This window comes from Papaver somniferum, chromosome 4 (genome assembly GCF_003573695.1).
Source record: "Papaver somniferum cultivar HN1 chromosome 4, ASM357369v1, whole genome shotgun sequence".
In the NCBI taxonomy this organism is placed as follows: domain Eukaryota; kingdom Viridiplantae; phylum Streptophyta; class Magnoliopsida; order Ranunculales; family Papaveraceae; genus Papaver; species Papaver somniferum.
This window is the reverse complement of record NC_039361.1, coordinates 111,532,595-111,557,777: the sequence shown is the minus strand read 5'-3', so window position 1 is coordinate 111,557,777 and position 25,183 is coordinate 111,532,595. Positions and strand designations below refer to the sequence as shown.

The window sequence follows — 25,183 nt, the reverse complement described above, 5'->3', positions numbered from 1 at the left end:
ATGGTAGAAGCATACAAGATAAAGTAACGAACAAACCTCCAATAATTTCTTCTCACTACTCGAGTGAGGTAATGAGCAACTCCGTCTGATCCTTCTCCCTTCTCAACCACTCCTCAGCCCATATTACATTGAGCAAAAATCCGTCACTCAACTATCAATTTGTCTGCGCCAATGTTAGTTCAAAGTTCAAATTCACATTTTCATCACTCAAGTAACTAAAACATTCAAGGAACAAGACATTTTAACTCAAGCCACACATGCATCCCACAATGTTAACCGAAATACTAAATCCTTAACAACTACCTTGTACATAATATATGAACTTAATGTGCATTATTTACAATCTGGTAAAGCTATAAACCCCCTATACAATTAAAACTCCAAAAACACAAAATAAATGTCATCACAAATCGCATAAAAACATAAGAAAATTTCATGAAAGGTTCAAATTGAAAAGAAATGAACCCGGAAAAGGATATGGAGAAGAACAAGAGATACAAGTTTTACTAACAACACCAGCAATACCACCCACTAGCAAGTTTTACTTTCTCACTCCACCACCACCATTACCATTATGATTTACAAAACTACCTACACCTTTTACTATATCTATTTGCGTCCTCATTTACACAAAATTAAAAAGCATATATCTTTGAGACACCTCCCTGTAGAAACTCCACTATCTTTAATATCACCATCGAATTATTATTCTGATTAACAACATTAATTCCAAATTCATGTTACCACAGCCATCATCAACTATCCAAATATCAAAATAAGCATAAAAAATCATCTTCTAATCCTATTTCTTCGAAATTAGTTGTTGTATCAAATGAATCTGAAATTCTAGTTAGTTGTTATACTGATTGAAAGCAATAAGAACCTTTAATTGAGAAACTAATCCAATTAGATATGTAATGAATGGAACATAGATTCGATGTCCTCCACCACCACCATGGCTGCGGCACCACCGCTAATAATATCATCAACTCATAGAATGAAGATCTGATATCCTCCTATATTTCCACCACCACCACCACCACCAATATCATTAGCCAAAACACCAATGACTCGGCATCCTCCTCCACCACTGCTATTATCACCTAATCTTCCAGATATTTGTGAATTTAATAAAAGAACTCCTTAGAAAAGATTGACTAAAAGAGATTTCAAATATTTTATCACCACCACACCACCGTAATCATCATTAACTCGGGAGAAAATAGGCGGAGAAACACGGTGATGATGGAGCTGGAGGAGGAGAGCGGAATTTTTTCCAGATCTGAAACTAAAAGGAAACGATGAATTGCTTGTTTATCATACAGGGAGGGTAAATAAGGAAAGATAAAAAACGTTGATAGACCCGTGATGGGCTTATATATGGAGAAGGGTATTTTTATTGTATGATAACGGTATTTGTGAAGCCCATCAAAACAAGGGTGTTTGAGGGTGAAAACAGTTTCTGCTGGTTTCGGTAATTTCGTGTGATGTGGGTGAGAAACAAATCTAAACCCTAAACAATGTACTGCAAGGGAGTACTTTAGATTCGAGAGATCAATCTATACAAGTCCGGCCTAAACCAAGAAATCGTCGTTCCAGACTTGCTTCGGTCACAAAGTGGAGGAGAAGGGTTGGTTTTGGGGAGGGAAGCGAAGAGAGTGTTGAGACCAGAATAGTTGATTCTGGAAGAGTAGTTGTTTTGTGACTTGTATCAGAAAGTGGGAAGCTAACATATGGAAAGCTAACAAACGTTTTCTGAGTGTTGTATGCTCCTGACCAGAACTTGTTGTTCGGTGGAAATAGGTAATGCCTATTTATACAAGTCGAAGTGAAACGTACTCTGGTCTCATTAAGAAATGGAAAATGAGTAAGTAAATGGGAGGAGGTGGTAACCGGTAACGCTTGGAATTGATGTTCCATAAAAGAAAGCGTTTCACCATTACTCCCTGTATTTACTAACCGCCTCATCCTTATGACACTTTCTTATAACGGGCGCAGTGTACGCCGCACGCTGTAAACTGCCAAACCAATACCCAATGAGCATCCCCCATTTTGTGACATGCGTTGATGTCTCGAGTGTTTTCGTGGAAAACATGTATCACGTTGTTGTTGTCTGGCAAGTAGAGCTTGGGAGACTTGCCGGCTCGGTGGTGACCTTCGACGGTCGAGATTTTGCATCTTAAGAGGAAAGGTAGCCGTTGATTATTGTAACCCTTCGTTTGGTAGCTAGTGGCATGAAAGCATGATCAGTATGGATTTAATATGGCCTAGTTTAGGCGCGTCCAAAAGTTAGGGCCAAAGGTTGCCATGCGTTAGTGGTAACCTTGGACGACTAAGATATGCACCTTAGATGAAAAAGTGGCCGTTGATTGTTGCAGGCCTTCGTTTTGGTAGCCGCATAGGGAAGGCCGACATGGTATGGCGAGGCAAGGTGGTTGGAATACCATTGGCACATGTGTCATGACATGCCTTGGCGCGGTTTGGCGTAGATAAAACTAGGGTTTTGGACCAAAGGGTACCATGCGTTATCTGGCGACCTTGGACGGCTAGGATTTACATCTAGGATTGAAGGGTGGCCGTTGGTCGTCGCACACCTTCGTTTTGGTAGCCGCATAGGGAAGGCCGGCATGGTATGGCGCGGCAAGGTGGTTGGCATTCCATTGGCACATGTGGCATGGCATGCCTTGGCGCGGTTTGGCGTGGCCAAAACTAGGGTTTTGGGATAAAGGTTACCATGCGTTGTCTGGCGACCTTGGACGGCTAGGATTTGCATCTAGGATTGAAGGGTGGCCGTTGATCGTCGCATGCCTTCGTTTTGGTAGCCGCATAGGGAAGGCCGACATGGTATGGCGCGGCAAGGTGGTTGGAATGCCATTGGCACATGTGGCATGGCATGCCTTGCGCGGTTTGGCGTGGCCAAAACTAGGATTTTGGGCTAAAGGTTACCTTGCGTTGTCTGGCGACCTTGGACGGCTAGGATTTGCATCCAGGATGGAAGGGTGGCCGTTGATCGTCGCATGCATTTGTTTTGATAGCCGCATGGGGAAGGCCGGCATGCCATTGGCACATGTGGCATGGCATGCCATTGGCACATGTGGCATGGCATGCCTTGCGCGGTTTGGCGTGGCCAAAACTAGGATTTTTGGCTAAAGGTTACCATGCGTTGTATGGCGACCTTGGACGGCTAGTATTTGCATCCAGGATGGAAGGGTGGCCGTTGATCGTCGCATGCATTCGTTTTTGTAGCCGCATGGGGAAGGTCGGCATGGTGAGGCCAAGGCCAATGGCGCGGATGGCTTGGCATAGTGGGGCCAAGGGTTTGGTACGGACGGCTTAGCATGGTGGGGCTAAGGCAAGATGCGGTTGGCTTGGCATGGAGGGGCCAAGGTTTTGGCATGACATTGGCGCATAGTGCGGCTAGCATGGTTGGGGCCAAGGCAAGGTGCGGTTGGCTTGGCATGGTGGGGCCAAGGGTTTGGCATGCCATTGGCGCATGGTGCAGCTAGCATGGTTGGGGCCAAAGCAAGGTGCGGTTGGCTTGGCATGGTGGGGCTAAGGGTTTGGCATGCCATTGGCGCATGGTGCGGCTAGCATGGTTCAGGCCAATGCAAGGTGCGGTTGGCTTGGTATGGTGGGGCCAAGGGTTTGGCATGCCATTGGCGCATGGTGCGGCTAGCATGGTTGGGGCCAAGGAAAGGTGCGGTTGGCTTGGCATGGTGTGGCCAAGGGTTTGGCATGCCATTGGCGCATGGTGAGGCTAGTATGGTTGGCATTCCTTGGCGCGGTAGACGTGGCTGGCATGGTTGGCATGCCTTATGATAGACACATTTTTGTGTCCGATTTGTCTCGATTTTATATATTGTTAGGGCTCATTTTTGTACTTATTATGGTGTTTTATTTATTTGTAGGTATTTTTGGCCAATAAACATTTTTCGAAAAAATTGGCTCGAAAAGTTGGTAAAAGCACCCCGGAGGACACCTACTGTGCGGACTCTCGGTTTGGATAAGGGGCACTCAGTTGATAAAGGGAACCTCACCGCTACTTGCACCCCATAACTACTATTTACACCCCATGTCTAATGGCACCCTATTCTGGTTAGGGGGGTTCCCATCTTCATCACAGTTTTGGCGGGAAAACACGTCTTCCACCTGCGAACTTCTGCATAACTTCCTAGGTCGATTTTGACGACATTTTATCAGGTTTTATTTGTTGATATGGGTTGGTTGGGCCTGGTCTGGTCAAACAGGGATGGTATAGGATTTAGATACGCAGAAAAACAAGTTTCCATGCATATCTAGGCGAATCAGGCCATCAGGGAAAGTGAAAGTATATCGGGTTTATTTTGTTGGCTTGGTAAATTACGTGAAACTTGGGAGAGTTTATTAACGACTGGGATTATATTCTGCTATTTGGGAAGAGTTTGGATGAGAAAGGAAGTTGCGTGAAAGAAAACAGAGGTGGAGAATATCACGGGTTATTCGGCGTATCTTAGGAAGTTATCTGATGGATTTGGAGAATATCTTCCCTTGGAGATTTAATTCTATCATTAAGAGAGTCAATACCAACTCAGTTGACGCATAAAAAAAGAATAAAAAGGGAAGAAAACTCCGAAACTTGCTGTGGAGATAAACCAAGATTTTGGGGGAGATTTAACCGAGTTGTGGCCTATAAAAGGAGAGGGGATAAGTCATATAAGAGGTATGAATCCTTTCAGAGAAGTTTAGAACACCACAGAGCTCCAGGGATCGAGTTGCAGGGAAATACCTTATTCTGCTGCTGCTGAAGACGAAGAACACGAAGAACATTGACGCACAAGCAACTGTCGCAGCAAACTATCGTTGTTTCACAGCAGTACCTACGTGTCGTTCATCACAGATGTTGCATTAGGTTTTTAGCTACTATTTCTCCCTGTAATAGTGATTCTGCAACACCAGCAAACTGTTGTGAATCGTATGTATTATCACTTTTCATCTTTTTAATCATCTTTTGAGCCATATTATTTTGAGATCATGATTAATATGAGGAGCTAAACCCCATTGGTGAGGCGATAGAGGAAGCTATTTTTCCAACAAAAAGCGGTACAATCTATTTTATTTAACTTATTGCAATTATTATTATGATTATTTGCCTTGAACTATTATTGAATATGATTTTTATTTGAGTGATTGTGATCTATTTTGATGGAGTATGCTTAGTTTATAGACTCTTGATGCTTCATACTTGGTATTTATAATTATTACTTTTGAAAATCTATTAGTTGCAATATTTTAGAATCAAATTAAACGAGAAAATTGCATGAATATAAATATTTGGACCAAATCACTTTGAACTTGGAAAATAGTGGAATCTTAGCCTCAGTGTTCTTTAATATTGATACCAACTTTGTCGATGTTTGTTACAATTATTAGCGAGTTTTCTATTTAGTTTTGAATTTAAGTCTAAAGTTATCCTTCACAAGTTCGAGAATCGAATCACTTTTTACCACTATCTACAAATCACATCACCTTGGAGCGGAGATGTGACTGGCATGGTTTGCCATTGGCACAGTGGTGCGGCTGGCATGGTTGTCATGCCTTGGCGCGGAGATGTGGCCAGCATGGTTTTCCATTGTCACAGTGGTGCAGCTGGCATGGTTGGCATGCCTTGGCGCGGAGATGTGGCTGGCATGGTTTGCAGTTGGCACAGTGGTGCGGCTGGCATGGTTGGCATGCCTTGGCGCGGTAGCATGAGAATTAGGGTTTGGCATAGTTGATGTCGGTCAATGTTAAGGGTTCTGTCGTGGAACATGACACATAAAAAAAGGGTAACCTGGTAATTCTTACATATGCATGCTGATCGATTCAATAAATGTGCTAATGGTCATAGTGACGTCATGTCATATGTGCGGTTTTACGGTGTTAACCCTAAGCTAAAAACCACCATCAACATTAAGTTCCCTGCTTAGCTCGGAACGGGAGCATCGTTGCGAGGTAAGCATAAGATGGTGACAGACAAGGACAAAAATTGAAACAACAAGTCGTGAAAAGATGGTCAGTAAGGTCCGACTAACCTTTTTCGAGCGGTAAAGAGAGTTTATGCTTCCCGTGTTGGCGGCCTTGCATAAATTGTACTTGTGGTGCAGACCGTGGAGTGGTGAGATAAAAATCGTCGGCTTAGTCTGGCCATGCATCACCTTGGCTTGGTTAGGGAACGCGGAGGCGCTGGATTAACGAGTTGTCGGTGTTGGTGCGGCTTGAGCGGAGCTGCTGGCGTTGGTCGGCTTGGAATGGGAGCCGCAAGCATTGGTCGGCTTGGAATGGGAGACGCAGGCGTTGGTAGGCTTGGAATGGGAGCCGCAGGCGTTGGTCGGCTTGGAATGGGAGCCGTCAGCATTGGTCGTCTTGAAATGGAGCTGCTTGCGTTGCTCGGCTTGGAGTGGAGCTAGCGTGAGTTCCTTGGAAGGATGACGACTGGCTTCAGTTCCGTGGAAGGATGACGACCGACTTCAGTTTCATGGGATGATGGCAACTTTGTCTGAATTAGGGTTTGGCATGCCGAAACCCAAATCAGCGCCCTTTATTAGAATCGCTGTAGAATTCTCGTACGAACTTGGTGATTAATGATTTTTTGATTGTGATTGTAGTAAATAGGATTCGTTTCAGACTTGTGAAGGAAATGAAATTTTTAGATTTAATAAAAATATATATACGAAAATATTAACAATGGGCGAGAGGTACTGGGACTAAGGATTTGGCCTAATTCACTACACAGGGTTCATTCATATATTCTTTGACAATTTAAAACTCAATAAAATTAACATGGACTCTGATTTTGCCAAGATAGATTCTCAAAACATTGATTGTAAGTCCTAAGCATGATGTATCAAAACACCTAAGCTAAGCATACATCATCAAATTAAATAACAACCAATTAATTCAAATCATATTTCAATTTTAGATTAATGCAAAAGTCATAAAAAAGAATAAAATAAATTACCCCAAGGATGAAATTCAGCCTCCTCCGTCGTCCCAGTGTTGGGTTTTAGCTCCTCATGATGAAAACACGCTCAAAATATATTTTTATAGCTCAAATGGTGTTTACAATGGAGAGAAAAGGAGAAAATGGTGTAAAACTGTAATTTGCGACACACAAAAAGCGTCACAGAATGAACGATAAAACACAAGTGCTGCTGTTTAGACTGCACTGCGACCCATGTCTGTGCGTCTTAGACACTGTTGATAAGCGACTGTCCTTGCGAGTCTGTTCTTCGTGTTCTTGGTGTTCTTCATCATCAGCAGCATCAGAAACAGAGTTTCATCAACTCTTGATTTCTGCTTCTCTGGACCTCCTCTCGACCCCAAACTCTCGACACCCCTTCTCTGTGATACCAGAAATCTATTTATACTCCTCAGCCTCATTTAATCACGCCATAACTCAAGATAATTCTCTCTTTACTCGGCTTAAAGAGAAAATATTTTTTGGATATTTTCTTCCTTTAATCAGCTCTCCACGCGCTGAAATGATGTATAAACACTCCAAACATGATCTTACACACTGTAGAATTGATTCAAAACTCTCCAAACACATGAGTACACGTCTAAATTTGATGTGATCGTGTGATATTCATTTCTTGAACGTGCTTCCTGATTTCTTGATTGCGATGATTCCAGCCAATTATGATCGATCCTAACACCCAAAATGTCTTCCTCTATCCATATCACAAATACCCATTGAAAATCAGAGGTTTAATCGAACTCTAACCCCTCCAAAAATCGATCGACCCAACTGCCAGTGAGAAGAAATATTTTCCCGCCTTTTTCCAAAATTTGAATTATGAGAAGAAAAGTGTCCTCCCCCTAATCCTGTACGGGTGTCCCTTTAGCAATTGGGGTGGAAATAGTAATTTTGGGGCGGGAATAGTAATTTTTCTGGGTTCCTCCAGTACATTTCTGGGACGCTTCCGGTGCATTTCTGAGGTGCCTCCGGTACATTATCCTGGGGTGTAAAACACTACTTTTCGAGCTCATTTCGCCGCAAAGGCTTATTTCTCTAAAAACATCTACAAAAACACAAAATAACACAATAAGTACTTAATCGAGTCTAACAATACAGAATATTGAGAACAAAATATACACATAAATGCGTCTATCACTTGGATTTTGACGGTCCGCCCCTCCATTCTGAACGGAAAAGAATTTCCTATCTTCTCTCGAGAAAATATTTAGGTTTTGAGCTCGTTAGGGAGGTGAAAACAGCTCGATAGTAAAATTCAAGAAGAATTACGGGCCCGTGGAATGATGGTAGCTTGCTTTAGTTCCGTGGGAAGATGATGACTTGCTTTGGGAAGATAACAACTTGCTTCAGTTCCCTAGGAAGGTGACGACTGGCTTCGGGAAGATAACAACTTGCTTCAGTTCCCTGGGAAGGTGATGACAGGCTTCGGGAAGGTAACAACTTGCTTTGATTCCCTGGGAAGGTGACGACTGGATTCAGGAAGATAACAACTTGCTTCAGTTCCCTGGGAAGGTGACGACTGGCTTCGGGAAGGTAACAACTTGCTTCAGATTTTAGCATGCTGCAACCCTAATTAGCGCCCCTTACTAGAATCACTGTATAATTCTCGTACGAACTCGTCCGCCCCTCCATTCTGAACGAAAAAGAATTTCCTATCTCCCCACGCGGGAATATTTAGGTTTTGAGCTCGTTCGGGAGGAGAAAACAGCTCGACAGTAAAATTCAGGAAGAACTCAGAAGGGATGTTGTGGGCTCGAGGTGGCATATTCGCGCCCAGTCATCCGTTTCATGGATCAAGAAGGAATCTTTATTTTGTTCAAATCTAGAAACTCCATCCGCATGAAAAGAGATGTTGACCTTCTTCTGTTTTCTGTTGCTCGTCCGGATCTGTTCTTTCGTCTGCAGTGTCTCTCCAGTGGATTCCAAAATTTATCAAACTCCATTGCATTCTTGGGACGGATGGATGTGGTTGCGTTTTTGGTCCATCCTTGATTTTAGGTTTTTCAGTGCTTGGACCCTCTGATCGTGATGACAATATGTTATGGATGCTTGTATTGGTCGAAATCTTCCGGAGACACTGGATGAAATAAATGAGTTGGGAGACGTTTCGTAGGCGATGTGCTACTATCAAGTCTTCAAGGACTTGGTTCCAAGTGGCATCCTTTGAACCATCTTCCGAATCTTGGACTATCGTGTGGAATGGGATGTGGTGAGCAGTCCCCAGTTATGATTCTGTTAGATCCGATGGCTTGGCTGAATATGTGAATGTGTCTTTGTGGCATGCATTTGGAGTCTTCGGTGCACATGTACGGCTTCATGTTGAGAAATTCCTGCGGCTCGTAAAATTTGACAGTGATGATGTTGAAATCAGAAATAACCTGGTTGAGGGGATTGAAAGCATCCCATGTTGGTAGTCCCCATGTGTAGCCTACTTTCATTGCATTGCTTTGAATCCACGTCCACGTGATTTGATATAAGCTTATCGTACTCTTATGGATGTGACGCTGGGGTGATCAGAATATCACATGATGAAATATCCTGGATAGTGAAGTGGTAGGAATGAGAGAGTTATGTTGTTTATCATGGATCCCTCTGTTTCTTCAAGAAAATGTTTCAACATCGTCTCTAGAGTTATCTCATGAGTCTTTGATGGTCGTCGGGATGGACTGCGATGAGCAGTCCCCAGTCGCATTTTTCTTCAGTTTCTGAAGTTGTTTTCCTCTGAGAAGGCTTGGTATCCTCCTCGGCATTGTAAAGTGTTGAAGGCGTCTTCTATAAAGATAGGTGATGATTTTCTTGCCATGCACCCTTGAAGAGTAGATAACCTTGTTGTGGGTATGACCTTTTAGTTGAACGTGTCTTCTGAGCTTTGACAGTGAAGGGATTCCGTGTATATCCTTAGTCCCCAAGTATGGTTTACATGTTTCCATCTTGTATGGTCAGTGGGTTGACCATGATAAAGACATCACCATCGTGCGTTCGTACTGGTGATTTTGTTACTTCTTCCACATGGAACTTAAAATATGGAGGAGTATAGTTTACTTTTGTAGTGATTACTGCTGTGGTGAAGCTTTGGCTGGTATCAACAAATGAGCGGCAACAGTTCTTGGTAGGAGAGGTAATCAGAAGAGACTACATTGTCGTGGTAACAAAGTAGGTTGGATGGAATTGTATGGGCATTCATGGAAGTAAAAGGATTGGATGGACGCGTAATCGAGCAAACTGTCCATGATCACGAGTTTTGGCGAGATTGATCAAAAGGCGGTCATGACTACGAAGGTTGTCTGGATATGATCATGATCCCTGACATGGGGAGCGTGGTGGTACGACCCTTTGCAGGAAGAAACGGCGTTGAAGCAACTTCGACTCTTGGAAAGGATGTTGAAACTTAAGGAGCCAAACGTTGAAGCTTCGACTTCGGATTCTGGAGCAGCCTATGGAAAGAACGCTGAAGCGGAGCGGCTGCTTGAGCGAGCGTTGAAGCGGAGCCGCTGCTGGAGGACGTTGAAGTGAAGCGGCTGTTGGAATGAACGTTGAAGCAGAGCGGCTATGTTAATCAGTGTGCTGTCAAACTGGACACCCTTCAAGCGAACAATGGTTAGGAGTCCCCAGTTCCATCTATCAAAAGTGCTTTCCAGGAGAGGTTAGGGTTTGGGAACGGCTTCTCTGGTTGGAAACAGCTGCTTCTCTGATGCAGTGCGGTTGAGGGATGCGAATATGTCTTGACGCTGCGCCTACAAAATCTCACATAAGTGTTTCATCATAGACTGCACGATTTTGTGGGCGAAGTCCCCAGAAATCATGCATCTCCTGACAGGAAGAGAGTCTTTGTGAACTCAGGGGGGTTGCTGATTTTCTTTGCTTCGATTTTGGAGAAGTCGTTCTTGATATTTACGTGTGATGAAATTAGATTGCTGATTCCCTTCTACTGGGCGTTCAAAGGGCAACGCTGGAAGGATGCAAGCTGCTGGCGCTGGAAGGATGCAAGCTGTTAGCGCTGGAAGGATGCAAGCTGCTGGCACTGGAAAGATGCAAGCTTTTAGCGCTGGAAGGATGCAAGCTGTTGGCGCTGGAAAGATACAAGTTGTTAGCACTGGAAGGATGCAAGATGCTGGCGCTAGAAAGATGCAAGCTGTTAGCGCTGGATCGGCTTGGAATGGGCGCTGGCTTGGATTTGGTATGCTGCGGACTGTTGGCTGGGCATGGCGCGGACTGTTGGCTTGGCACGACGCTGGCTTGGAGTGGCGTGGAATTGTTCTTGCGGGCCCACTTGCCTCTTTCCATACGTAACTCAAGTAGGAAATAATTTCCTTATTCAAATTCCAAAAGTGTTATGCGTATGAAAGGGGTTGGCTCTCCTTTTTATCTCGTATCTTTGTTCTCACGTCCTAGTGTTTAGCGGTAGCGCAGTAGCAATAAAGTGGGCAAGCGTATTCCAGCTATGTACTCCAGCGTTTCTCTTTCAATTTGTCTTCTTGTTTCGGGGCAAATCCTAGCCATAGGTATGCCTTCCATGAATCTGTAGAAATATTATTCTTCTCTTCGAATATCATTGTAGTAGCGTCGGCTACCTCATAAATAGTGACTGGTAATCGTTATTATGCAAAGTGGGTACGTACGGGTAGGTGACTGATTCCACGAGGAACTGGGCGTTAGGGTTTCTCTGAGATCCAAAAGTTGCAGGCCAAGGTAACCGAAGGTCCTTCTGCGTAAGTGGTCAAACAACAAGAAGCGGAGGTCGAAAGGTTGTCCAAAGAGTTGGAGCTGACACAGGCGGTCCTCCAAATGACGAAGAACGTCTTCTTCGAGAAGAGCAAAACACCGTTGAATGGATTCCTTTGATGCACTTCTGTCTTCTGAAATTCTTCTGTTTCGTTTTATTTTTTTTGAAAGGCAAATGAAACACCTGGCTTTATGGTTTTGATTTTCTGGATTTTTGGGTTGATAGACAAGTGTTACCTATGAGGGTTTTGGATTATTATTCGGGATGAATTGTTTTAGGATGATGCCATTTTTGGTTATGATTGTAAGTGACACAAACATCCCAGGGAAGATATGGAACCGTGAACGTTGTGTGTCGGTAGATGACATGGGATGAAACATAACATGGCTATCGGTTTTATCATTCCCGTGAAAACTTGAAATAGTAAACCATGTATTTTGTCTAGGAAAGACTTACTCGGTTTTTTGGATCTGCTAACGAAAAATGAGTCAGGTGCAAGTCCGAGTTTTGTGAAAATCACCGCAATCGTGGAAAGTCCCCAGTCGTCCCTGAGTCACTTGATAATCAAGTCGTCAATCCCTGGGCAGATCGTTTGCTTTTATCCTCTGGGAAGTCCCAAGTCGCCTCTTGCCATGTCATGACTGGTAATCGGGTCGTCTGGTAACTGAGTCGTTGATCCCTGAGCGGATCGTATCGGTCCGTCTAGTAGCTGAGTTGTCGATCCCTGAGCGGATCGTTTGCCTCTACCGTCCTGATGTATGGGTCGAAGTATGAGATCGAGGATTGAAAATTGACATTGTAACCGAAAGACCAACCTCCCACTGTGGTCTCCAATTGTTTGAGGGTGAAAACAGTTTCTGCTGGTTTCGGTAATTTCGTGTGATGTGGGTGAGAAACAAATCTAAACCCTAAACAATGTACTGCAAGGGAGTACTTTACATTCGATAGATCAATCTGTACAAGTACGTCCTAAACCAATAAATGGCCGTTCCAGACTTGCTTCGGTCACAAAATGGAGGAGAAGGGTTGGTTTTGGGGAAGGAAGCGAAGAGAGTGTTGAGACCAAAATAGTTGATTCTGGAAGAGTAGTTGTTTTGTGACTTGTATCAGAAAGTGGGAAGCTAACAGATGGGAAAGCTAACAAATGTTTTCTTTCTGAGTGTTGTATGCTCCTGACCAGAACTTGTTATTCGGTGGAAATAGGTAATTCCTATTTATACAAGTCTAAGTGAAACGTATTCTGGTCTCATTAAGAAATGGAAAACGAGTGAGTAAATGGGAGGAGGTGGTAACTCATAACGCTTGGAATTTATGTTCCATAAAAGAAAGCATTTCACCATTACTCCCTGTATTTACTAACCGCCTCATCCTTATGAAACTTTCTTATAACGGGCGTAGTGTACGCCGCACGCTGTAAACCGCCAAACCAATACCCAATGAGCATCCCCCAGTTTGTGACATGCGTTGATGTCTCAATTTTTTTCGTGGAAAACATGTAGCACGTTGTTGTTGTCTGGCAAGTTGAGCTTGGGAGACTTGCCGGCTCGGTAGTGACCTTCGGCGGTCGAGATTTTGCATCTTAAGAGGAAAGGTAGTCGTTGATTATTGCAACCCTTCGTTTGGTAGCCAGTGGCGTGAAAGCATGATCAGTATGGCTTTAATATGACCTAGTTTAGGCGCGGAAAAAAGTTAGGGCCAAAGGTTGCCATGCGTTAGTGGTAACCTTGGACGGCTAAGATCTGCACCTTAGATAAAAAAGCGGCCGTTGATTGTTGCAGACCTTCGTTTTGATAGCCGCGTAGGGAAGGCCGACATGGTATGGCGCGACAAGGTGGTTGACATGCCATTGGCACATGTGGCATGACATGCCTTGGCGCGGTTTGGCGTGGCCAAAACTAGGGTTTTGGGCCAAAGCTTACCATGCATTGTCTGGCGACCTTGGACGGCTAGGATTTGCATCTAGGATTGAAGGGTGGCCGTTGATCGTCGGACGCCTTCGTTTTGGTAGCCGCATAGGGAAGGCCGGCATGGTATGGCGCGACAAGGTGGTTGGCATGCTATTGGAACATGTGGCATGGCATGCCTTGGCGCGGTTTGGCGTGGCCAAAACTAGGATTTTAGGCCAAAGGTTACCATGCGTTGTCTGGCGACCTTGGACGGCTAGGATTTGCATCTAGGATTGAAGGGTGGCCGTTGATCGTCGCACGCCTTCATTTTGGTAGCCGCATAGGGAAGGCCGGCATGGTATGGCGCGGCAAGGTGGTTGGCATGCCATTGGCACATGTGGCATGGCATGCCTTGGCGCTGTTTGGCGTGGCCAAAACTAGGGTTTTGGGCCAAAGGTTACCATGCGTTGTTTGGCGACCTTGGACGGCTAGGATTTGCATCCAGGATGGAAGGGTGGTCGTTGATCGTCGCACGCCTTCGTTTTGGTAGCCGCATGGGGAAGGTCGACATGGTGGGCCAAGGCCAATGGCGCGGATGGCTTGGCATAGTGGGGCCAAGGGTTTGGTACGGACAACTTGGCATGGTGGGGCCAAGGAAAGGTGCGGTTGGCTTGGCATGGTGGGGCCAAGGGTTTGGCATCCCATTGGCGCATGGTGCGGCTAGCATTGTTGGGGCCAAGGCAAGGTGCGGTTGGCTTGGCATGGTGGGGCCAAGGGTTTGGCATGCCATTGGCGCATGGTGCGGTAGCATGGTTGGGGCCAAGGCAAGGTGCGGTTGGCTTGGCATGGTGGGGCCAAGGGTTTGGCATGCCATTGACGCATGGTGCGGCTAGCATGGTTGGCATGCCTTGGCACGGTAGACGTGGCTGACATGGTTTTCCATTGGCACATTGATGCGGCTGGCATGGTTGGCATGCCTTGGCGCGGAGATGTGGCTGACATGGTTTGCCAGGTTGGCATGTCTTGGCGCAAAGATGTGACTGGCATGGTTGCCATGCCTTGTCGCGGTAGCATGAGAATTAGGGTTTTGCATAGATGATGTCGGTCAATGTTAAGGGTTTTGCCGTGGAACATGACACATAAAAAAGGGTAACCTTGTAATTCTTACATAGGCATGCTGATCGATTCAATAAATGTGTAATGGTCATAGTGACATCATGTCAGATGTGCGGTTTTACGATTTTAACCCTAAGCTAAAAACCACCATCAACAAAGGGTCAATTATATAATTACCACTTTTATTTGTACAATGAGGATTTAATGGGGATAATTGGTAGTTTCTGCAAAATTAAACACTCCTTATCCTTTTCTATTGGATAGATGAAGTAGTCTATGGGCCCCAAATAATATGCACACGCCCAAACTAGGGAGGCTAAATTTGATCAAACGGCGAACGCCATCTACATTTCAAACTTAATGCCATCTGCATTTCAAACTTCTTTCGGACTGACTGATTACTTTCGAACTGACTAATTACTAGTGATGCAGGAATGCATCTATACAAAAACCAACGGTCAGGATCATTTCCCGACATATTAGTATCTAAAACCCTAATAAGTAATAACAGTGCGAAACACCCTGCTTTAATCATGACGTGTGTGATTCGATAATCTGGTACTCCCAAGTCCCATCAATCTGAGATTTCGATCTTACTGTAAACTTCATCACTCAAAAAGATTCCCTCGATAACATCAATCATGCATGAAATATATTTAATTTAAAAAAAACCAGATATTCAGAGACGCGCGCTTAAATCTCAGATCTAGAATTCAAATTCCCTCTGTTTCACAAATTCAAAAATCAAATTCTATATTTTCTCTCTCTCTCCTAGGGTTTTCAAGTCTCAAATCTAATTTTCAAATACCGTAAAACCGCGCCACACACTTTAAAAACACCTCTCCTCCTCCTCTTTTTATATGTTTCAACGGCCACTGTCATTTTTCACTCTCTCTCATCCTTTTTCCCTCCTAAAAGAAATTAGGGTAATCCGTGGTTCGATCTTTCCATAGAGCTTAAAATCTGATTCAAGGGGTTTGTCCTCATCATCGCAGAATTTGTTTCCTTGTTTGAAGATGTATTTTGCAGTGTCTGAGAAGAAAGAAGAGATTCAGATGGAGGGTTTACATGACCAGATCCCTTCCTTATCATCGCTGCTATATCACGACTCGAAACATCATTCTTACAGTAGAAAGCAGAAGTCTCTTGGATTATTATGCACCAAGTAAGATATTATGGGTCTGATTTTTCATTAATTTTTTGTTGCTTTTGCTTAGATCTGCTTTGATTTTAATGGTGGGGGCAAGATTATCGACGAATTTTGTGATTTGTGCAGCTTTTTAGGGTTATATAATCGGCCTGAAGTTCGATTTATTGGATTAGATGATGCAGCGAATCGATTAGGTATTGAAATTTATGACATCTTTAATTTTTTTGTTAAATTTGATTAATTAGGAATTGCGGGGTTGATTTGATTTGTGGGTTTTAGGTGTGGAGAGACGGCGGATTTATGATATTGTTAATGTGTTAGAAAGTATTGGGGTTTTAACTAGAAAAGCTAAGAATCAGTATGCTTGGATTGGGTTTGCTGGAATTCCTAAAGCTCTAGAAGAATTAAAGGTAATATAAATATCTTGAAAATCAATTCTAGGGTTTTCTTGATTTCACAGACAATAATGTTCTAAAGAATATTGGGTTGACTTAGGGTTTGGGTTTGATTTGTGTAGGAAGAAGCTTCAAAGGAGACCAGCTTGAATGTATTTGAATCGAAGAAATTCGTCAAAGTAAGATAAATTGGTTAGGGATTCATTTTGGTTTTATTCTTTTATTTTTGTATTGTTGAAGTGAGATTTCTGTTTTATATAGTCTCAGGTTTCTGAATCTGAGCAAGACGAGAATATTTCCAATGCAACAATGTCCAACTCAACTACTTCAATTAAACAAGACAATACATGCCCTAGTTTGCCTGGTTCTTCACCTTCCAAACCTGGTATTTGTTCTACCTTTTGACTTTCATTGTGGGTTGTATGAATAAATAGATCTAGCACATCTGGTGGGTTTGGGATTTGACTTGTTTTTGGTTTGTTGCCCTTAGATGGTAGTTCTGCTGGTTCTGCCGATAATAGAAGGGAGAAATCGTTAGGACTTCTCACACAGAATTTTGTCAAGCTCTTTATTTGCCGAGATGTAAGTTGCGGGGCATTTGAGGTTGTTTTTTACATTCAGATATATGTGATTATATGTTCATATACTTTTTCTTCTCGTGTAGAATGATTTAGTTTCCTTGGATGAAGCTGCAAAGATTTTGCTCGGTGACATTCATAACTCATCACATCTGCAAAGTAATTGACTTTCCTCCTTTTATGAATGTCTACTGCCTAGCTGTTCTTTAGTTATTGAAGGAAACAATTCCAAGTTCCTTGACTAATACTGTGGTTGTAAGATAATTCTGCAGCAAAAGTGAGGCGACTATATGACATTGCCAATGTGTTGTCATCTATGAATCTGATTGAGAAGGTTAGCATATTTTGAAAATATTTTAAGACCAAACATTCAGAAAGTAAACGAAGGAACCAACTGACCTATGCTATTGTAATTGGCAGACCCATCATGCAGAGAGTAGGAAACCTGCATTCAGGTGGTTGGGCTTGAGCGGCAAAATTCCTAATGAATCTCTTGCATCTCTTGACACGAAGAAAAGAGTGTTTGGTACTGAGATTACCAATCTCGATGTTAAGAGGGCTAAGATGGTTTCAATGGCCGATAGAAAACAATATGAAAATACTAGTGTACAAGTGAAATGTGAGGCTTTGACAGATCCTTTACATCAAGATCAGCAGGCTAAGCAAAGCTCTAAGAGTGTTGTCTTTGGTCCTTTCAGCCCAGCTGGTCTTCCGAAAGTGGATCCTGAAAAGAAAAGCTTAAGAAGTGTTCAGGACTGGGAGAACCTTGCGGCTTCGTATCGTCCAAGATATCATAACCAAGGTACGTTTCATCACTGATCTTCCAGGCTTAACAATATCTCCTTCATTGTATGTGATTGGTCTGAATCTATTTAAAGTTGCAGCACACATCATTTGCTCCATTCATTTCATTTCTGTCACTATTGTATTATGTTATACAACCAAACAGATATCAAGACATCTCAGGTCGTAGAAATATAAACATCTAGAATAGTTTACTGGCTTTCACATTCTCTCTATTCAATTACATTATACTCAAACCCTATGACCTTGATTAGTAATGTTTACCTCATCCATCCCAATCTAATCAGAGGTCTATGATACTGTATGTTCCTTTGATATTGCCAACCATCCCCCCTTGCCCATGCATTTATGAAGAAGTCCTGGATCAACAACTGAGAATAGCATAAGCATTAGATGGAGATCCTGTGATTGATTTGGATCTAGCAGCCTAGTAGCTAGTATTCCTTCATATTGATAGTTTACTTGGACCCATCTAAGATTGGTTAATAATCATGTATTATGCTGATACGCATTACACACTGCTTTTGTAACTTCTTGCATTAAATTGTACAAGCCTTGTTAAAATAGCAGATGTGTATTATTTAATCATGAGAGTCTTAACACAGGTAGACTCTGATCATGTAGTATTACTTATCCAGGTGTACGGGGTCTCAAGACTTTCACGACTCCTTGATATTATGACTGTATTGTAATGGTCATTGTAGTCATATCCATGCGTTCAACCTTTTGACCTTCACAGCATTTAGCCAATTGAATGTCACCTTTGTGGACGGCGAGGGTTAGTTGTACTTAAAAATTGTATAATACATTTTAGGGGCATTACAATTATTGTGGGGGAGTGAACATAGATTGTTAGCAGGCTCTCAGCTGATACTGTAGATTTGCTGTCCCAAGTTTAGGCAGTTGGTGGTATTAGTTGACAACTCTAATAGTAATTTTGTGATTTACCTAGCTTAAATTGCAAACTTTTACTATGTCCATGTCCCTAAATCCAGTATATTGTTATTGTTGTGAGGTTATATCATTACTCTAGACGCTGAGTGTATCGCTCCAGACTGTGCAAGAACTATGAAAACTTGTTAACAGGATGCGCAAAGAACTTTGAAAACTTGCTTTTGACTGTGCAAGAACTATGAAAACTTATTATTAACCGGATGTTCAAAGAAGTAAATTTAGTGCTCAATTATTTATACCATGATTCTGTTAAGTTTCCTTCCTCAGTGATTCTTACTTGGCATCTTTTGTCATCTTTTTTAATCTACATCGGAAAATTTTAATTTACGACTCTGACAAGCTTTTGTTGTTTCCTTGGCAGCTTTGAGCGATCTCTTTGCTCATTACATGGAGGCTTGGAAGACGTGGTATGTAGAAATCGCAGGGACCCATCCATTACAACAATTTTCATGAGTCTATTTCTCTCTTCCCGGCCTTCCTCTCTAAATAACCATAGTACAGAGTGTACAAGAATGAATTCGATTTTTCTCTTTTAACATTAGGTTTATCTTATTTTCTTCTGCTCATTTTTATCAACAAGCAAGTGATGGCCTTGCATTGTGTGTATGCTCTCTATGCGTCACCTACATTGGCTGTCCTATGTTTCATTAACCATGAAATTATCAATGATCATTGCTGAGTTTCCGAAGTTTCCAAATCCTCCTCTACATGTTTTGTTCATGTGCCTTATTTTGATTTTCATTTTAGACGTGCAATAAGTTGTGTTCTTTGTGGTATACAAATGACAAATGACCAGTTTGATTACACGGCACTTACTCGTAAGTGAGCCAGGAATTTGAAAATTGACAAGTTCAGAGTCACTACTTCAAGTGAAACATCGTTCTAGACATCCCCATATTCATAAACTAATTTGACATTCTAGTAAAAGTATAGTTATCATCATTTCTCTAACACAGACTTAAAACTCTCGGAAGGTGAAGATGGTTTTTGTGGGGCAACTTTTGCATACTATAACCCGTTCTGTTCCTGGTGAATAACCTCGAAAATTTGAAGTGCAATTTCAACCAGCAGACCTGTTCACAACCACAAGATAGTGCACAATTATGTCCGGTGGCAATTGGGGCATGGACCAACCTCTTAAACCGCACACCAACAAACCATCATCAACATAACAACCATCCTATCACCTTAAATCCTCGAACAACCATATTGCACCTATTACAAGCTTATACTGATAAAACCACCATCACAAGTTTCTGTTTTCTTTTCTGGGCACTATGGACAACCAGAAATGATCTGGTCTTCAACCAATCCCAATCTCATCATGAAAACATCCCGAGGACAGCTGTAGCACAACAACAAGAATTTGAATGGGCAAGAAAAATCTCCCCACATGTATTACCTGGAGATCCAACTCCGAGGATTGCAACAACCAGCACAAGAACAACTACAATTATTCAAGTCGGGTGGTCTATTCCAGATACGAGTTGGATAAAAATAAACACAGATGGGGCTGCTAGAGGCCATCCAGGTATGGCGGGAACGGGATTCATCTGCAGGGACTTGAATGCACGAACCATTATGGCTCTTGCACAACCTCTAGGTTTAACTACTGCGCTAACGGCTGAGGCATGGGCAATCGTAATAACAACCAGAATAGCAATGGAAAGACAATGGCTTGAAACGGACTCGATGCACTTTATAAGAACATCAGCGGAAGCTCCTTGGTATATATCACAAATGATTGCAGAAAGCAAACAAAGAATGCGCCACATAACTTGTTGCCACATTCAACACATTATAAAGAAGGCAACCAAGCAGCGGATGGTATATCAAACTTTGCAGCAGATAGAAGCGAAGAAGGAAACTATTCGACAACGATATGGGATCAAACAAACCCGCCTTTTCTTAGTCAAATTCTGTTAAGTGACTCTAGGAGAATTACTTTCCCCGTGTAATCTCTAGTTAGTTCCTTTTAATATATACATGCTTCAAAAGAAAAAAAAAAGTTAAAATAATAATAATCCCCGAATAGTCTAATCGACTTGATGAGTCGGTATAAGGAGATACGTTACTAAAAAACCGAAAATTACATGCTGTATTTTAAAATTGACGGGGTTTGCCAAGAAAGGAGTCAGGAAGCCTTCTAAGAAGCTCCCACCAGTTTGATCAGAGAGACGGATAGAGAGAGATGGAGTGTGTAGCTAAGGGAAGAGGAAAGCGATGCACAGGTGGACCACCAACAAGACGCTGTGGTCGTTGTGGAGCTGTTGCTTACTGCTCCATCTCCCATCAGGTCTCTCTCTCTCGAACTCTCTAACCATTATCAGCTCATCTTTCTCATTCATATGTAATCAACCTAACTAACCAAATCACCTAAAAGAAAAATATAATAAAAACTGCAAAATTACGAGTTCTGTAAACAAGTGCTTATTCAATTTTCTAGGTTTTAGTTGGAACGCTAATAACACTAGTGTCTCTTACTTGTTTGAGAAAATGCGTTTAAGATGAAGTACCTAGTGGTCGGTTTCAATGGTTGTTAACTTGTTATAGCCTCTTATGTGTCTTTCATAATTCCCCAGGTTTCGCATTGGAGTGAACATAAAGAAGAATGTGCAAGATTAGAGCAATAAATGTTGAACTCGCATATCCTACATGATTTCCCATTTACATTTTCTAGTGAATCTACGTTCCAGGTAAGTGGATAAATATCCAAACATTTGAAATTAGCCAACATTGGTTTGTCTATTGGTTTTATTTGACCTGTTTTTGTTGGTCCTTGTCAAGTAGGTTTGTGAAAGGGAGGTTACTCGGTGTTCTTTCTTGATGAAAAGAGACATTCATCATGTCGGAATGTGGAAATTTGAGTGTAGTTGCTGGACATCAAGTACTTCTTTTGATTACTCAAGGTTTTTTCTTTTTCTTGCTTTTTTGTATCTTTCTGTTTGTGTTGTAGTCTGGGTTGTATTTTTTGTATCCTTGTTTACACTATCAGAACTGTTTGCCAACAACATTTTATTTTAGTGGCAGGGACAACGATGGTTGGGGTCTTCCAAGTGACTTATGCCCATGTCGTGGTAAGCCTTTTTTTTCTTCTTTTTTGGTTTCTTTTTCTTAGCACAAATTGATACTCCCTCCGTCCTAGTTTACTTGCCAAAATTGTGTTTTTTTTAACAAAAGTGTACCAAAAAATTACTATATTTCCCGCTAAAATTATCTAATTATCAAGAAAGAAATAAAAACTAGGATACAAAAACTTGTATATTAAACATGTGATTTGAAAGATTGATGGTGTATCTGGAAGTAATTTGAATTTGTTTCAAGTTTTTGCAAAATCCTATTTTGGTAAGTAAACTAGGACGGAGGGAGTATATAATTTAGACAATTGAATAAACTTGCAGACCCAGTAAATCCAATATCAACTCAATTGAGTAATTGGAAGGACTATTATGAATGGAGGTGTCTTCCGTTGCGCTCACCTGCAGCTTTACTTCTACACTGGGTTGGTTTTCTTTATCATACCTGCATGAACTACTTTCAGTTGAGCTTTGGTGAGAGTCTTACATACACCGTTGTATAGTAACTATCGATATGCTTTTTAATATTTCAGCCACTTACCATATTTCATGCTGTTAAGCTTGCTGGTATAAGTCACTCGACTTTCAAAGTTACAAACAAACTTCATATACACTATCTAGGTATGCATCTGCTTGCTGTTTAAAGAGCTAACTCATTTTTCCATTTTTTTTGTTTATATTTGAAGTATCATTGTTTAATGCTCTATTTCTGTTATCAAACAAACTTTTGTGTACTCATTATTTTTGTTTTTCTTAAACAAGGGCCTGATATAGAGCTTTGTGAACTTGCTGTCTTTAGTGAGCTACATTCTCTATTTCCTGGTCTTCAGGTGCATATAGATTTTTTTGGACCAGAAGTTCCACAATCGAGGTTGGTCGACGGAATACTTCCATTCTGTTTTCTTTTTCCATTGTGCAGCTCGGCGAATGAACTTGTTTGCAAGTGAACACTACTTTGGTTCTTTACTTGTTCCTTAAATGGTACATGTTAGACTTGTTTGAGATATGCTGTTCCCAGTTTGCCTCATTGGCTTATTTTCTTCTTTTGATAAGTAGGGATGACAGTAAAATCAACCTCCACAGCTATGCCCACTGTGTTGATATAGAATGTAATTGTAAGTCCCGGACTGAAGCTGAGTGGCGCATATCTGATGGCACAACTGCTGCTGTGTCCTTGCAGCTTCACAAAGGTTTATATCATGACCTGTATAGAAAGTCAAAGAAGGTACTCTCTCTCTCTCTCTCTCTCTCTCTCTCTCTCTCTCTCTCTCTCTCACTCTCTCTGTATATATGCTCTTCGTCACCAGTACTTCTTACCTACAACTTGTTATAATGGTACAGGACCCTGCTCCGGATCTTATTATTGCTCCTAACGCTGGGATTGCTGCTTATCCTAGCTGGTTACCAACCATTGTATGTCTTCTTTACCGTTTAGCAAATTGCATTCTAGTCCAAGGAATTGGTTTATCCTCTTTATTTGGAATTTCTTTTTGCGAGATTCTTAGCATTGTCATATAATGTTATAATCTCAGGAGTTGATCAAGGAGATGAATGTGCCGGCGATATTCTCTGACTACTGCGAAGAAGCTGCACATCTTGCATTGGCACTGTAAGGAAATGCCCTCTAACAGTTCCTGTATGTGTATTAGAAATTGCCATTCCATAATTCAATTTCAGACAGGAAGATACTGAAAATGAAATTACGTAACTGGCTTCAATTGCAGATTCAGATAAACCCATTCAGGCAACCAATGGCGGTGGAAGATAGTGTTTTGTACCTTGCTTGCTATTCAAATTGCGTCCTCTTTGGTATGTAAGGTAAACTAGGTGCTGAGGAAGCTTACAGATCCATGGAAAGAAAAGTTTAACACTGTGTAGGGGTAAAAATTCCACTCAAGAGGCAAAATGGAAAACTGAGGACCCAAGATTGGTTATGGTTATCTGAGAAAAGCTGCCATTAAAATGTCTTTCTCGTCCTACAAACAGGCTGATGATTTCTAAATTTTCTTACACACCATGGAGGTAGTGGTCATCTTTGTATTGGACTGAGCTCTTGCTTCCTTACTAAAAGTTCCAGCATCATGCTAGCAAGAGGTTGGCAGGCTTACAAGAGCAGGCTCATATGCAGAAACATTTTAGATGGCTGTGCATACCATTCAAGGCGCAACCCAACACAAGGCAACCTGATCTTCAGCTTTATGTCAACTAATTTGTAGCAAATTTTTCTGGAGTTCTCACAATAGCATCGAAGGGTAATTTTTGCTGCTAAGATGTGATTGGAGTCGCACTATGTGACTGCATAAAGATGCATATGATGATATTTTTGGAGTCGCACTATGCGCGCTACACTGATGTATTCAACGAGTATATAGCCTTGGCCGACAGGCCCGGGTAATCTTCGAAAATTTCATCGTGATGGGGATAGATCATTGCAATGGCCTGGGCCGGGATGACCAGACTGCCAGACCCCTCAACTATGCTGAGCGTTAAGGCGTGTTGTTATGTAGCATCTGGTGACATGCTCATCTGGGTGGCAAGTCGTATACATGGATTCTTGTTCATGTGTACGGGCCAGTCATCAGGGTCAACTCTTTCGTGGCTATACCTTCAGCATGCGAACTTGTTACACCATCGGCTAAGCAGGGACTACGGTATGCTACTTTAATGGTCATGAATGCGTAAACCCAACTAAAATAGTGTACCCACTCACTGCTCCGTAACCTTTGCGGCACGGCATGTGTCAAACTTCTTTTTGCCTTCGGGTTGTGCAAGGCGTATGCAGGCCGGCGTAAAATCCCTGTCTTACTTTCGGGAATTAACATTGTCTCCTACTCATCCGACCCGATACTTGTTACTGGAAAAGGGTTTTGGTCTTTGGTATAGGATATTAGATGACACACAGTAATACACAAGATTCTTGTTGTGTTGTGCCATAAGTTAGCATCAATACCCATGACCTTTACCGGTGGAATAATATACCTGAAGAATAATTCTTCTGCTTTAACTGAGATCAATTGGATTAATCAATTTCTTTGGTCCCTGGCTTGACCACAAGGATTGTAAGGATATTTTCTCTAAATGTTGGACCAAAGTTACTCCGAGTCCTCTGTTTATATGATTGCTAGAAAACTGAAAGATGTCAAAATCAAAGTTGAACTCTGGTACAAAGAAGTTTATGGCAACATAAAAACTAATCTTGAAGATTGTAAAGCTGAGACAAGAATATCTATGACAACTCTAGAGGTGCTGCCATCAGAGAAGCCAAGGAAAACATAAAATATTGGTATGACATCCAAGAAAGTTTCTGGAGAACAAAAAGCATAGATCAATCTATTAGATTAGGGGATAGAAACACTAAATTCTTTCATGATTCAGTCAGGAAAAGAATGAGAAGAAACAACATTGATGCTATACAAAAATGACAAAGATGACTGGATCACTGATAGCTCTGAGATAATAAATTGCTTCACAGATCATTTTGAAAGAATGGCTACTGCTGATCCTAT

General features: G+C 42.0%; 1 protein-coding gene and 1 pseudogene across 3 annotated transcripts; both read left to right on the top strand.

Annotated features, from left to right (window-relative positions):
* Positions 1-15,270: 15,270 nt before the first annotated feature.
* Positions 15,271-19,297, top strand: LOC113276340 (E2F transcription factor-like E2FE). 3 transcript variants are annotated; one of them, XR_003324323.1, is made up of 11 exons: positions 15,271-15,884; positions 15,996-16,063; positions 16,149-16,279; positions 16,387-16,443; positions 16,526-16,649; positions 16,755-16,846; positions 16,929-17,001; positions 17,103-17,176; positions 17,263-17,461; positions 17,541-17,644; positions 18,962-19,297. XR_003324323.1 is itself a non-coding variant. In XM_026525929.1 (10 exons), the coding sequence occupies exons 1-10, from the start codon at positions 15,736-15,738 to the stop codon at positions 19,051-19,053; spliced, it is 1,230 nt and encodes a 409-aa protein (XP_026381714.1). In that variant the 5' UTR covers positions 15,271-15,735; the 3' UTR covers positions 19,054-19,297. The 3 variants fall into 3 exon arrangements, 2 of the variants coding, with proteins under 2 accessions (XP_026381714.1, XP_026381713.1); XM_026525929.1 differs by having other exon boundaries at positions 17,115-17,176; positions 17,263-17,644; XM_026525928.1 differs by having other exon boundaries at positions 17,263-17,644.
* Positions 19,298-20,708: 1,411 nt separating this feature from the next.
* On the top strand, positions 20,709-24,772 carry LOC113276339 (annotated as a pseudogene).
* The last annotated feature ends 411 nt before the right edge of the window (positions 24,773-25,183 follow it).

Bases quoted from the DNA above. Each gene is read 5' to 3' on its own strand.
- LOC113276340 (XM_026525928.1), top strand. From the start codon at position 15,736: ATGTATTTTGCAGTGTCTGAGAAGAAAGAAGAGATTCAGATGGAGGGT. The intron at 15,885-15,995 runs GTAAGATATTAT...TGATTTGTGCAG, and splicing joins CTTGGATTATTATGCACCAA to CTTTTTAGGGTTATATAATC. The intron at 17,002-17,102 runs GTAATTGACTTT...TGTGGTTGTAAG, and splicing joins TAACTCATCACATCTGCAAA to ATAATTCTGCAGCAAAAGTG.